General features: G+C 45.7%; 1 protein-coding gene across 1 annotated transcript in view; it reads left to right on the top strand.

Moving 5' to 3' along the window:
* EXOC4 (exocyst complex component 4) overlaps positions 1 to 12,864 on the top strand; it is a gene marked incomplete at its 5' end in the record, with an annotated part of 449,694 nt that overhangs the window by 400,579 nt on the left and 36,251 nt on the right. Inside the window, one exon of the mRNA XM_082492311.1 lies at positions 12,204 to 12,345. Coding sequence (XP_082348437.1) covers positions 12,204 to 12,345 — 142 coding nt within the window. The remainder of the gene's footprint in view (positions 1 to 12,203; positions 12,346 to 12,864) is intronic.

The following is a 12,864-nucleotide window of genomic DNA, read 5'->3' as shown; positions in this document are numbered from 1 at the left end:
TCAGTTTCTGTCTACGGGGTGTTTTACAGACAGGCACAAGTTCACCCCATCCATGCCCTGAGCTGACCACAAGTTACATGAATGTGGGTAGTCCTACAATAAGCTCAAGATAGTATCGTAGAATCATCTAGGTTGGAAGAGACCTTTAAGATCATCAAGTCTAACCATCAGCCTAACACTGCCAAGTCCACCACTAAACCATGTCCCTCAGCACCACATCTACACATCTTTTAAATCCCTCCAGGGATGGCGACTCCACCACTGCCCTGGGCAGCCTGTTCCAATGACTGACAACCATTGCTGTGAAGAAATTTTTCCCAATATCCAATCTAAACTTCCCCTGGTGCAACTTGAGGCCGTTTCCTCTTGTCACTCGTGAGAATAGACCGACCCTCCCTCGCTACCCCCTCCTTTCAGGGAGCTGCAGAGAGTGAGAAGGTCTCCCCTCAGCCTCCTTTTCTCCAGGCTGAACACCCCCAGGTCCCTCAGCCGCTCCTCATCAGACTTGTGCTCCAGACCCCTCACCAGCTTCGTTGCCTTTGTTGCCCTTCTCTGGACGCGTGTCAAGCCTTGCACCTGGGCAGAGTGTATTAAATTGGCCTGGGAACAGCTGTTGGACATCTTCATTCAGATCTAGTTGGTTCAGAGGAGAACCAGAGGAAGCCAAAAGGAAAAGGTCATCTTGGTCATCTTATCTGCATCGCCAGGGCTTGTATCCACACAGCTGCCTCTTCTCAATCCCACGGCTCAGCCTGTTCCTGTGCTGACATCTCTGGGATGCTGCTGAGATGACCAGTGGTCATCATCTTGCAACTACAAACCCCACCATTGCCCACAGCAAGCTTGGGGCTGGTATTTAATCAAGAAATGAGATACCTGCCTCGACTCATGGGTTTCCCCAGGTGGGACCTGCCTTGAGCAAGGACAGGAGAGCTTTACCATCTTCAGCCACAGCAAAGTGTGGTTCTATAAAGTCCAAACCAAACCACCTGTGATCAACTGTTAATTAATCACCATTTGTAGTTTTAATAAAAGCTACAAATGTACTTACACTCGTGTGAAGCTGCTACAAACAGGTTGGAGACTCCTAGCTAATGGGTTCAGCAGATATGTCATGTCACCTGGAGTTACTCCATGCTGAATGGTAAAAGCCATTGGGGGGGAACCAGTGTCCGAGTGCAGAGGCTTCTCAGAAGACATTTGGAGTGGAAATATTACGTATCCATCAGTATCCTGACTTAGAGCATTTCTGAGCCTTTTCACAATGACTCCAAGAGCCACCAGCAACGCTATGGGTGTGTTTTCTGTCAAAGAGCCTCCAGATTGAATGGATTGATTCAACATATCAAAATGAGATATTTTTTTTTTTTCCCTCTAAGTGCCAGTATGGCAAACTTGTCTTGGATCTGAAAGCAAAGCTGTGTCTGTTGGTCTCTTAACACCAAGTGAAGCTGACCGAGAGCTGAGCAGAATAATTTAGGCAGCAACCAAGAGTCCAGCTGGTACCATCTTAGCTGAGTTGGCTTTTGGACGACTAAAACCATGGTAAATTTGTTTGGGATAGCAAAATGGTAAGACTAACCTTGAAGACCAGCAAGAGACTGCTGACCTTGTGAAGATACAATGACTGTTTTGGTAAAGCCTAAGCATTGAGAGATTCTTTTGTTTTGTTTTATAACTTTCGTGATAAAATTTCATAGCTCAAATATGGGTCTGCTTTGGTGGATCTCAGGGAATGAAACCACACAGTCATCAGCCAACTAAAAGCTCTTGTTCTCTTGTCAAAGCAATCTCCTAGTGCTTTTCAGTGCCTTTTCTTTCCCTTGAATGTCTGCAGTGAAGCTGTTCGTACAGATTAGTGGTTGCTGCTTTGCCCAACCTCGATACTTTACATCAAATATTTAATGGTTAGAAAATGAGAAGTTGTTTTTCTGACCTGGATGCTCAGCACTTGTCGTTCTTTATCTCAGACAATAGGCACACCACCGCGATGCAATCCAGGTATTGATCTGGTGCCTTGGGGTCAGCACTTAGATTACCGTCATGATTATACTAATTACTCTTGTTCCATCTTTCATTCCTCCCACCCACCAGCCTTAAACGCAGGAGATTGTCATGTAAATAAGTGACCTAATTAGCAGTGCTTTCAAACCATTTTACAATGAGGATCCCTCATGAGTAATACCAGCAAATCAAGGTTTTTGTGGAAATAACTCCAAAGAGCCTGCTGTCCACTCCCGTTGGTTCAATGCATTAGGATCTGTTTCTCTCCTCTGAAGAAAATGACTCATTGATGTCAAAGATTAATAGCAGTGAGTCCATCTGCTTCTCCTTGTCTTGGTAGAGGTGACGGCTTAGTGTAGTGTGGAAGGGGCAAAATAATTTCCAAAACCAGGTGACCAGACTCAGAAGTGTGGTCAACCGTTGACATCACCAGTGAGTCACTTTGCCACAGTGCGTGGGCTATAGGATTGTTCTGATCTAACCAGCATTTATAGTCGTGTGGGACTTGGGGGAAATTACTCTAATGAGCAAAAATCGGAGAGAATTCAGACTATGAGTCTGCTGCAGCTGATGCAAAGTGTCACTAATGTTCCTGCTGACGTTAAGGTCATCTTTGTGCTCGTGTCCTTTCCTTTGAGTGCATTCTGTCTTTTTCCCATTCTTCAGCCTACCTTTGAAAACCCTTTCTATTTCTCATGGGTATTCGGATTCACACCTTCCTCTATATGCTCCTGGACAAGACTCATTCATTCTCATTTGTCTTCCAGCACAGACCTCCCTGCTGTTTCTCCTCTTGTTTTGCAAACCAATCTACTAAAAACAAAGAGCCCCCAAAACGCTTCTATCTTTAATTGTCAACACTCAAAATAGGATCCTTAAGGTATGTACTTAACTGTATTTATTTTCATTACACTTTCTTCAGCTTGTCTTTGCCTCTTGCAAAGAAGAGCAGTTTAGCTCTTGGGCATCAGGACACCGACTGACTTCAGCACTTCTGCTTCTTGCTCTTCCAGTGAGTCCAATAAACTGGGAGGTTTAAGGTCCTTTTAGAAATATGTCCATCATAGAACATATTCTACCCAGAGAAGTTTTGCAGTGAGGTTTTGGGGGCATTTATTGGCAAGGTGCAGCTCAATATAGAATCATAGAATAGGTTGGGTTGGAAGGGACCTTTAAAGGGCATCTAGTCCAACCCCTCTGCCATGGGCAGGGACACCTCCCACCAGCCCAGGTTGCTCCAAGCCCCATCCAACCTGGCCTTGAACACCTCCAGGGATGGGGCAGCCACAGCTTCTCTGGGCAACCTGCGCCAGGGGCTCACCACCCGCACAAGAAAGAATTTCTTCCTAAGATCTATCTAAATCTCCCCTCTTTCAGTTTAAAACTGTTCCCCCTCGTCCTATTGCTCCCCTCCCTGATCAAGAGTCCCTCCCCAGCTTTCCTGGAGCCCCTTTAGGGACTGGAAGGGGCTCTGAGGTCTCCCCAGAGCCATCTCTTCTCCGGGCTGAACAACCCCAACTCTCTCAGCCTGTCCTCATAGGACATCAGGGAGGACTCTGAGGAAAGAAAAGAAAAAGTGAAATTTATGCTTGTGTTTGCAAGGGAAGTTAAGTGGAATCTCAGACGGTTTGGAGCATCACCCCCTTTCCTGGCGCAGTTGACCAGTCCCTTAACAAAATGTCTTGATCCCTCAGTTTTTAGTTCAATGTTGCTTTATAAGTGTCCTAATACCAATCGCTGTGGGTTTTTTTTTTCTAGTTCTGAGGAAGCCTTATGTGCAGGTTGACGGCTCTTTACAGATTTGGGGTTTTTTTATATTAACCCAAGCGCGTGGCCAACACCCATCTTCCTTTTTCTTTTTGCTGACAAAAACCTAATTATTTCAGTTCGTGTGGGACACATCCTACCAGTGGTGTGGAGAAGCTGCCGTGAAGTCAGCCAATAAATGTCTGGTTTTCCCTTCTGCCTCGATTCACACGATGTGACTTTTTTCTGTAATTTTCACAAATTTCCAGCGTTCCCACCCAATGCTCATCAGTGAATTAACAGCGGATACCATAGAAATATCATTAATTTGGTGATATGTACATTAGGTTTATTCTGAATGCCGTGAAGCATTCTTTATTAACAGTTGAGTTAAAAGCATCTCCATCAGCTCTGAGGACACGGTGCCCTGTGCGAAGCATCTGGCCTTGAGGTTTTCTGGTTTCCTTCCACTCATTTTGGCTCGTTCATTCACAAACGTCGACAATTTTTTAAAGGTCTTCTAGGCTTTTTTAAAGGTCTTCTAGGTCTTCAATAGGCTTTTTAAAGGCCTATTGAAACCAGTGACAAATGGATAAAGAAATTAGTTTGGGGGTGAAATTTTGGCTCTGTGTAGATTGATGGAAGTGTCTCCATTGACTTACTTCACTGGAGCTGTGATTTTGCCCTGTCTTTAATAAAAATTAGGTGAAGCACATGGCTGGTGCTTCCCACAGAGAGGGGTGGGAAACACTGAACAGGCAAAAAATACTTTCCATAACTCAAAAGCAGATGAATGGGTTTTTACTAAGCTTTGTAAATCAAGTCGCTTCTGAGCTAATAGAATTCAGCCCAAGAAATAATATTTCTGAGAGGGGTAGGGAAGGGGAAAGTTACATTATAAATTACTGAAAACAGAAAAAATTAACGCAAAGGAGTTTTCGTAGTTGAGGAGCACTGGAACGGCAAACCCTGGACTTTCAGAGAGATCCTTCCATATCCAAAATCTTCAGCTGTGCTAGCTCTCCTGCCCTTAGCTGTACCTACACAATTTTGCTTCCTTCAGTGAAAAAAAAAAAGCCCTGCTCTTCAGAGTTCTGTAAATGAACCAAGAGCTTTGGGGTTTTTTTTTCAAGCTTTTTCCAGACTTGAAAACAAAGCGCTTAAAGAAAAGCGATGAGCAACCAAACTCTCCAGTGGGTTATCGTATGACAGAGCTAGAAGCTCCCACCCACGCTATTTGCCCTGCCCCTCTAGCTCAGAGACACCTTATTTTCCCTCCCCCCCCCCCCCGATAATCCCTTTCCCGAGGCTGCATATTTGCAGAAAGTAATGGAAAACAAACCACTTTTAGAGGAGCTATTGCCTTTTTAAAAGTGCTAATTTCCTTGTGAAATTTATGCCTGCCAGCAGAGGCAGACGAGGAGCTCCGCAGGCAGCTCTAACGAGACAATTCATTAACTAGCAAGTGTACACACGCCATAAAAAACATTAATTCACAAAATGAAAAACTAATAGAGTGTTTAGCCTGTTCTTTATCACTGGTGACAGTCTGTGCTCTCCTCATCATTAGTGTTTACTGAACTGATGGGGACTGCAGCCCGGTCTGCTTATCACCACTCATCGCAAATGAGGTCGCGATGTTTTTTTCCAGCCCGGCTGCCTCGTCCCCTTTCCCACACTTGAATTTTAACATGGAGCCAAGGGCAGAGAGGCATGGAAGGGAGCTCTCCGTGCCAACCTCCAGTTTTGTCTGGCTTTTCACGGGGTTTGGGCACAAGTTCTCCTTCCTTCTGCATCCTCATCAGGACCTGAAGGAGATTTGCATGGGAAAATCCCTTCCTTGAGGATCTTCCCATATGATGCCGGTTGCCTCTACTAGAGAATGAGATTCATTATTAGGAATTTGCTATGAGCAATATGAATGAGAAGCTCTCCCTGAGCTTGCTTTTTCTTTACTTCTTCTTGTCCTTTAAGTGTTGGCATAACTTTGCCCCTTCACCTCCGGTGAGTGGTTGATCCCAGTAAAAGGTGAGCGGGACCAGTGCTGAGTATTTAGATAATTCCATCCTCCCATCTCTTGTTTGAAGGGTCCAGACCTCTTAAAGTATGTCCTTTCATGGTATTTGTTTTGTTTTAACAAGAATCCCTGCTCTCTCCTGTGCTTCTCTGTCAATCGATATGACCAGCTGTGCACTCAGCCCGCGTGTGCGTGGTAAATGTTCTCCATATCTCAGAGCTTTGCAGCGGCCAAGGTCAAGGAGGAAGGTTGTGGCCGTTGCGTGGGAGACTCGGTGCTTGGCTTAGGTAGGCGCTGACTGTTGTCACCTCTGCTCATCGGCTCCTACTCTTGTCTGTAGAGACAAGTGTCCGTAGAGACAAGCATCCGTAGAGACAAGCTCATCTTGGAGTCAAGAGTTAATCTTACCCATCGTTGGGGAAGTGAAGGTCAGAGCACTGATGTGCAGAGCCTCCGTCCTTGCAGCTGCATGGGCTTGGGCACTGCCTTTCCGTTTGGAGCCCACGTGAAGAAGACAGCTGACATCCAAAATCAAAGCGTCAGCTGCCAAATATGTTGAGGGTTGGACTAGATGACCTTTAAACTTCCCTGCCAACCCAAATCATTCTGTAATTCTGTGATCTTGGAAGTCTTGGGGGATGTCATTGCTCTTATGGATCTTTTTGTCCATATTTAAAATCTATAAAGGGAACCATTTAGGTTGAAAGGAGCAATGCGGCAATATCTGCATAATTTATTTTAAGTAACCTGCCATATCTAAGAGGCCCAAAGATTCACACTTCTGAAAAGCAAGGGGAGGATGTCAAAGCCAAAGTCTAGCTTTGGTTCCTGAATTCCTGTAACTCTGAAATGAACCTTGCGAATTTGGGGAGAATCAAAATCCAGTTCCAGATTTTATGGCACATTCCAGTCCTTTTCTATAAAGCTGCAGCTCTGAGATCCCCAGACAGACCAATTTAGAGATAGGCAGTGAGTGATCTCTGCCTTAGAGCTTCACATGATACTCCTGCAGCCAGAACCCGGTCCAAGTGGCCATATGGGTTGCGTATAGTTGTTGGTGTTCGTTATTTCTCGAGCACCACAGGTGTGCAGAGCACTTTGCGAGAGGATAAAGAGAGAAGGCCCCCGCTCCTCGGAGAGCTTGCACTCTAAATTAGATCGAGACGACATCTCGAGAGCGATAAGAGATCAAAGTGAGAGGAAAGACGTGTAACCATGAAAAGACAAGCAGCTTGACAGCAGGGTCCCGCTATTTATTCCCACAGAGAGAAAATCATTTGAGTCGATTTGCTTTGTGTGGTTTTCTTTGGTTATTTAGGCTTTTTAATCTCCAGCAAGTCCTAACGTATCTCCCAGCTCCTGTGGCTGAACGCAGCCGTCTCTGTGCAGCTACGTGGAGGCAATGCCCCATGCCACTTGTGTCACCTTTCAGTGGGGCTGTGGCCATCTCAGCCACGTTCCCGTTGCCCCACAAAGCCCGCGCTCACCAGCATCTCCACGGCGGCAGCTTTCCTGTACCCGGCTCCGGCCCAAATTAACAGACTGTGGCTTAACAGAAACAGAGGTGATTTTTTTAATGGTGACATATTTTAAAAAAAAATTAGTTTCCTCCTGCTGTTTGACTTCAGAAGACAAAGGTCTCCTGGCATATGTCTTCCTTCAGAAATCTCACCGAATAGGTCCTTGATGTTGCATCTAATGTGCACACTGTACTGCTGTATTCTTATCTCCCTTAAAAAGAAACCCGTATGCTCACATATTTAATTCCTCCCAACTTCACCCGATGCTTTTTCCTTTAAATAACCAGATATTATTCTTTCGTGTTGGTGTTGGAGTAGCGATTTTGTCTCCCAGTGGCATCGTCACCTCGTGGTGCTAAAAGCTGTAGGAGCAGGAGACGTGGAGAGCTTAGAGTCAGCTTGAACGGCAGTGAAGGATAAAAACACGTTATCCAGGTTTCACACACTGGGAACTAAAGCGTGGAAAGAGAAAGTGGTGCACGAGGTCCCCAGAAAGGTCTGCAGCAGAGAGAAGAGTGAACCTTGAGTCTCCAAAGGCGTAGTCCAACACGTAATCCGTAACAAATTTCCTTTTCTCTGTGTGTATTTGCAATCATTTTGGAGTCTCCTCTTCTGGAGAGGAAAAGACCAAGAAATTAACATTTAAAAAGCTGTGAACTGATCCCTAATGTTACCTGCGGGAGACAGAGCGAGTGTTTCACACCGCATCTCTTTTCCAAATAAGAGGGTTTTTTTCCCCAACAGAGTTGTACAATTTCTCTGTGAGCCTTTCCCCTTTCCCCTGTAAAGGACGTGTGTGTCATGCTATGTAAAGCCTGAGCATGTTGGAGGTTTATTTCTCAGGTTCACGTTGCACCGCAGCCAAGGCAGAGCCTGTAACCTTAGATTGATTTTTCTCCTTGCGCTATTAAGTCATTCAAATCTGTTAGCCGTCGCTCTGCTCGAGCGGGGAGCGGGCAGGATGCGCTATTGTAGACCTTGATTGGTTACAGAGGTTTGTTTATGGGCAACGCGGCAGGTTTTGTTTAATATTCCAGAGGTCTGGTAATTTACATCCATCGATTTACAAGGCACAATCTGTCAAGAGGCACCAGCGTCGCATTGACTTGCAAAATGATTGAAATCATTGGTGACAACGGGTGTGTTAAGCTTATTTTTCTCAGGTTTGCTGGAAGGAAACGTTCCTTCTCTTTGGAGTGAGATATCTTGGCTGTGCTTACAGCAAGCTAGAAGAAATCCCAAACAAAACCGTAACTGTTATCTGGCAGCACGGGAAGATCACTTAAGGCAAATGAAATTCACCTGTTTAGGCTGCAAGATGATAAGGGCCGATAGAGGAAGGTGTTGGCCAACCAACCGTTGGGTATTTTGTTGGCCAAGGAGGGCCCATGTTCAACTTCGTGTAAATGGGTTATGAAAGAGGAGAAGGGGAAGAAGAAGTGGATGGCTGCTGATCTGCTGTTTTGCTTTTCCAGCATTTCAGTTGGGGATATCTCCCTCTTTAAGCAGAGAGCTCAAAGTGTGCCCTGGTGAGTTGAACATCCGTACCATGCAGGGTCACCCTTTGCCCAAAGCACTGGCCAACTCCAAAGCCAGCTCCAAATTACATTTTTTATTCAAGGCCCCTTCATAATTTAGGCTCTGATTATTTTTTGCTGCTACAGCTCCTTCTGTGGGTTCATGTGGCCAAGGATGATGGAGTAAAACTGTCTTGAGTGAGACTTAAAGAAATGGGATTTTCTTGTTGGGGGCGAAATGGTCCTTTCTGAATGTCCAAAGAAAGAGGAAGGAAAATTGATGGGTTCTGAAATGCTTCCTTTGAGCTCGAAAAGCAAAAATACACTTCAGTGTCCTCATCGCGCATGGGAGAAGTTGGTATACGTCCCCCAAGCCAGCACCAGACCCTCCTCCCCACCATGGGGGCTCTGAACACCCAGAACACTTCAGTGCTCTGGCTCTAAATAAGGAGCAGATTGTCCCCGTCTCTCTCCTCCTCTTATCTCCACTGACAAATATAATTACAGCTTCCCTTAAATTGCTGTAAATGAATTCTGGAGAGTAGAAAAGTTGTGCATGTATCTCTCCACTGCAGAAATTAGCTGACTCTTGCGTTTCGGATGATGGGTCCATCCATCTCCACCGCTCGCAGGGAGTCATCGCTGGAGCGAGCTGGCGTGATCCAGCCCGAAGCTGCAGCCCCAGCACAGCTGGAGAGAGCTGATTCTTGCAGTGAGTCCATCTCCAGGCATGAGGCTGATAGAAACTTCTCAAAATGTAAGATTTTTGCCTAAAAATAGATGGGTTTTTCCCCCCGTAATAAAGGTGATGTTTCCTGCTTTCTAAGCACCCCTAGACCTGATCCTGCAGGATCCGAAAGTCCTGCCGCCCTCCAGGGAAACGGATGTCACTTGGAGGTCTGGTAGCTGAAAGGCGGGTGGCAGCTGGACAAACAGCTCTTCCAAAGCCCTTCCCAGAGTCATCTCTGCGCACCGTTCTCTGGAAATTAGAGGCTGTGTAAATAAGCCCATCACCCCCCTGGCTGATAATTTCATTTTCTTTGTGGGAGAGACCTCAGTGAGCAGAGAGAGGCTCGGAGAAGCGTCGGGGTGTGCTAGGGAAGGGGCATCCTTGTTCTTCCCATTCCCCCTGGGTGGATTGTGGCTCTCATTTCTCTCTTTATTTCTCTTTTACACTCCAGGCCAGTTAATTACATTCAGCAGTATTTGCCAGGCTATGAATTTCTATACCATGTTCCTTGGTTTAAAAAAAAAAAAAAAAAAAGCCAACTTCATAAATATTGCTGTGATTGCAGGAGTTGCCGAAGGAGGCTGCTTTCAGGAGCCGTGTTTTACATGGCTTCACCCGCGCACGCTTTTCTGTGTTGTAATTCAGCGTACGTTTAGATGCGCAATTAGGCACTTCGCTGCGTGCGAGCTTTCCCTTTTGCTTTGCCACGCTCCTTTAATTGTACAGTCCCGTCTCGTATGTTTACCTCTGTTTCCATTTGTTTCATATAAAATAAATTGGGGCTTTTTATCTCCTCGTTTTGTCTTTTGGTTGTTTTTTTTTTTCTTTTCAGGCTAGATCTGCAGGTGTATTTCATTTTAGGAGCGAACCCAAAGCTCTGCGTAGGTTCCTCTTTCAAAGCAGGTCTTTGGCTGTACAAACGGTGGCGAGTGACATTTACTTAATCAGTCTCCATCAAAATGAGAATTTATTGTCAACAGTTCCTTGGTGATGTACAGATCCTTTCTACGCAGAGTTGCGTTGGTGTCTGGCTAAGCATTTTATCGCGGAACGAACGTTAGTGCAAGAAAAGAGAGAAGAAGGTGTTAAAGCCAGCAGATAGCATGTGTCCATTATTCAGGTTGATCACAGAACAACTATGAGCTGAAAACATGAAGCAGCTGTGAAAAAAAAAAAAGGATATGGCAGAGCAAAAGAATATTTCCAGGGTAAATGGGAAAGCTCTAGTCGTGTTGTGGTACCAATTACAGCTCAAATACAGCAAACAGCTCTGGTTACCTGTGTTCAAGAGAAATTAATTGAAACTAGAAGGGACACAGAGAGTTGTCCAGCATTGGATCAAGCTGCCCAGGGAAGGGGTGGAGTCGCCATCCCTGGAGGGATTCAAAAGACATGTAGACGTGGTGCTGAGGGCCATGGTTTAGTGGTGGACTTGGCAGTGTTAGGTTGATGGTTGGACTCGATCATCTTAAGGGTCTTTTCCAACCTAAGTGATTCCATGACTCTATGAAAAGGGATGCCAGGGATGGAGGACTCCATAAGTCAAAGAATAGTGTTGCCATATGAAGAACCAAATATCAGTCAATGGGTTTAGGCTGGAAATTAGATCCAAAATTTTACCACCACTGTTAGAGAAGTGAGGTTTTGAAGGAGCCGGCAAGGGTAGAAATCTGAACTTTAATATGGCACACAAGTTCATACTCACGGGTCTGGGACACGGGGCTTGTGGGGACTGGGCTTGATGATCCAGGGGATCCCTTGCCATCCCATTACTTAATTCAAGTGGAAGTTGCCTAAGCGGGGCTGCCTGATTTCAAACATTGCTCATCACCCTCTGCAGGAAGTAATTTCTAAAGCGCTGCTTGAATCAGGACTTGAACTCAGATAGTTGGGATACGCTTCCTCTAATTAGGGCGAAATATAGGATAACAGCTGTTACTCTTGTTAGCGAAGCTACTTCTGTGGCTCGAGTGGCAGCGATTTGTGTCGCACGGGAGAAGGATCGGGGTTCAGGGACTGTGATAAAATATGAGGGATGAAGGCTGTGGAGTTATAGGTGCGTTGACACTTCTCCAGGAGACGATGCTCTTGTGGTCAGGATCAACTCGAGGTGGTTTCGTAAAGAGTGGGAGGGAAACAGTTGGTCCATGACCAAGTCATACCTGTTGCCTGCTTTTTAATTCCTTTCCTGCCTAAGAGCTGGGTTTTATTAACAAGAATGAAGAAAGCCTCCCAAATGGCCCTGAAGGGAACGGGAGCAGGCAAAGACTCACTTGAGGTTACATGGGGGAGTCTATGGTGACCGAAAAAGACCCTCTTTCCTGCCAGTGCTGTGCTTTGGCTCCTGAGCGGCTCTTTTCTCACTCCGAGCAGAGCAAGATAAACGTTCCTGGATTTTGCAGCTACAGAAATACTCATCACAGAGCAATATCTTCCCAAGCAAATGTATTCTGGTGGTTGATTAAACCCCTCAGATTCACTTTGGAGTTTAATCAATTGCAGAAGCGGCTTTTTGCTTCGTACACTCCCAAATTATAGCTGTTATTGCTCAGGAAAAGGTGGGGGAGAACGCGCGTATTCAGGATGGAAGCAGACAAGATGCTGTGGTTGCTAAAGCTGAGTGGTATTGATGAAATATGTCACAAATGTGTATTATCTTCTCTTGCTAGCTGTGTCTCCTGGCCAGGACAGCCATGCCAGTCTGGAACACCTTCCCGCATCCGAACAGATCCTGCAAACCCTGGGTGAGCTGGCCAGGTCTTTTCAAGAGATGGCTGATCGCTGCCTGCTGGTTCTGCATTTGGAAGTCAGGTAAAAGCCCCGAATTCGTGGGTTGCGGGTGAGCTTGGGAGGCTGTAGGTTAAGATTGTGGTCAGAGTACACATTACGGCACCTCAGACAGGTATACTCGCCTGCTGTAGCATCAACGGTCAGTCCAGACATGACAGATCCCATCACCGTGAACGGCCAGATGTGGGACAGAGGCAGGATACCAAAAGTGGAATTTCCTATGGAGGTGTGCGTCTCTTGTGTCAGAGACTAGGAAAAATGGGTTTTCGGGGGCTTTGTCCTTAGAATATTGGACAATGCTGTTTTAGTAGTCTAACAGGTGTCGGCACATTTGTTAGCCACTGCGCTGTGGAGCTTTTCTTGCCACTTTTTCAAATAGGAACAGAAACTGGGCAACCGGATGGATTTTTTTTTAAAGGGATGGATAATTTTATGATGTCTCTGACTTCACATGCGAAGATCAAAGGCAGCAGATCCCTTTCTTCAGGCTGCCAGCTGGCTGCTCTGGGGCTGAGAAGACATTTTTCCCTTATGCATTGT

This window comes from Vanellus vanellus (genome assembly GCF_965231255.1).
Source record: "Vanellus vanellus genome assembly, chromosome: 1".
Classification (NCBI taxonomy): Eukaryota; Metazoa; Chordata; class Aves; order Charadriiformes; family Charadriidae; genus Vanellus; species Vanellus vanellus.
This window is presented reverse-complemented; position numbering and strand designations above follow the sequence as displayed.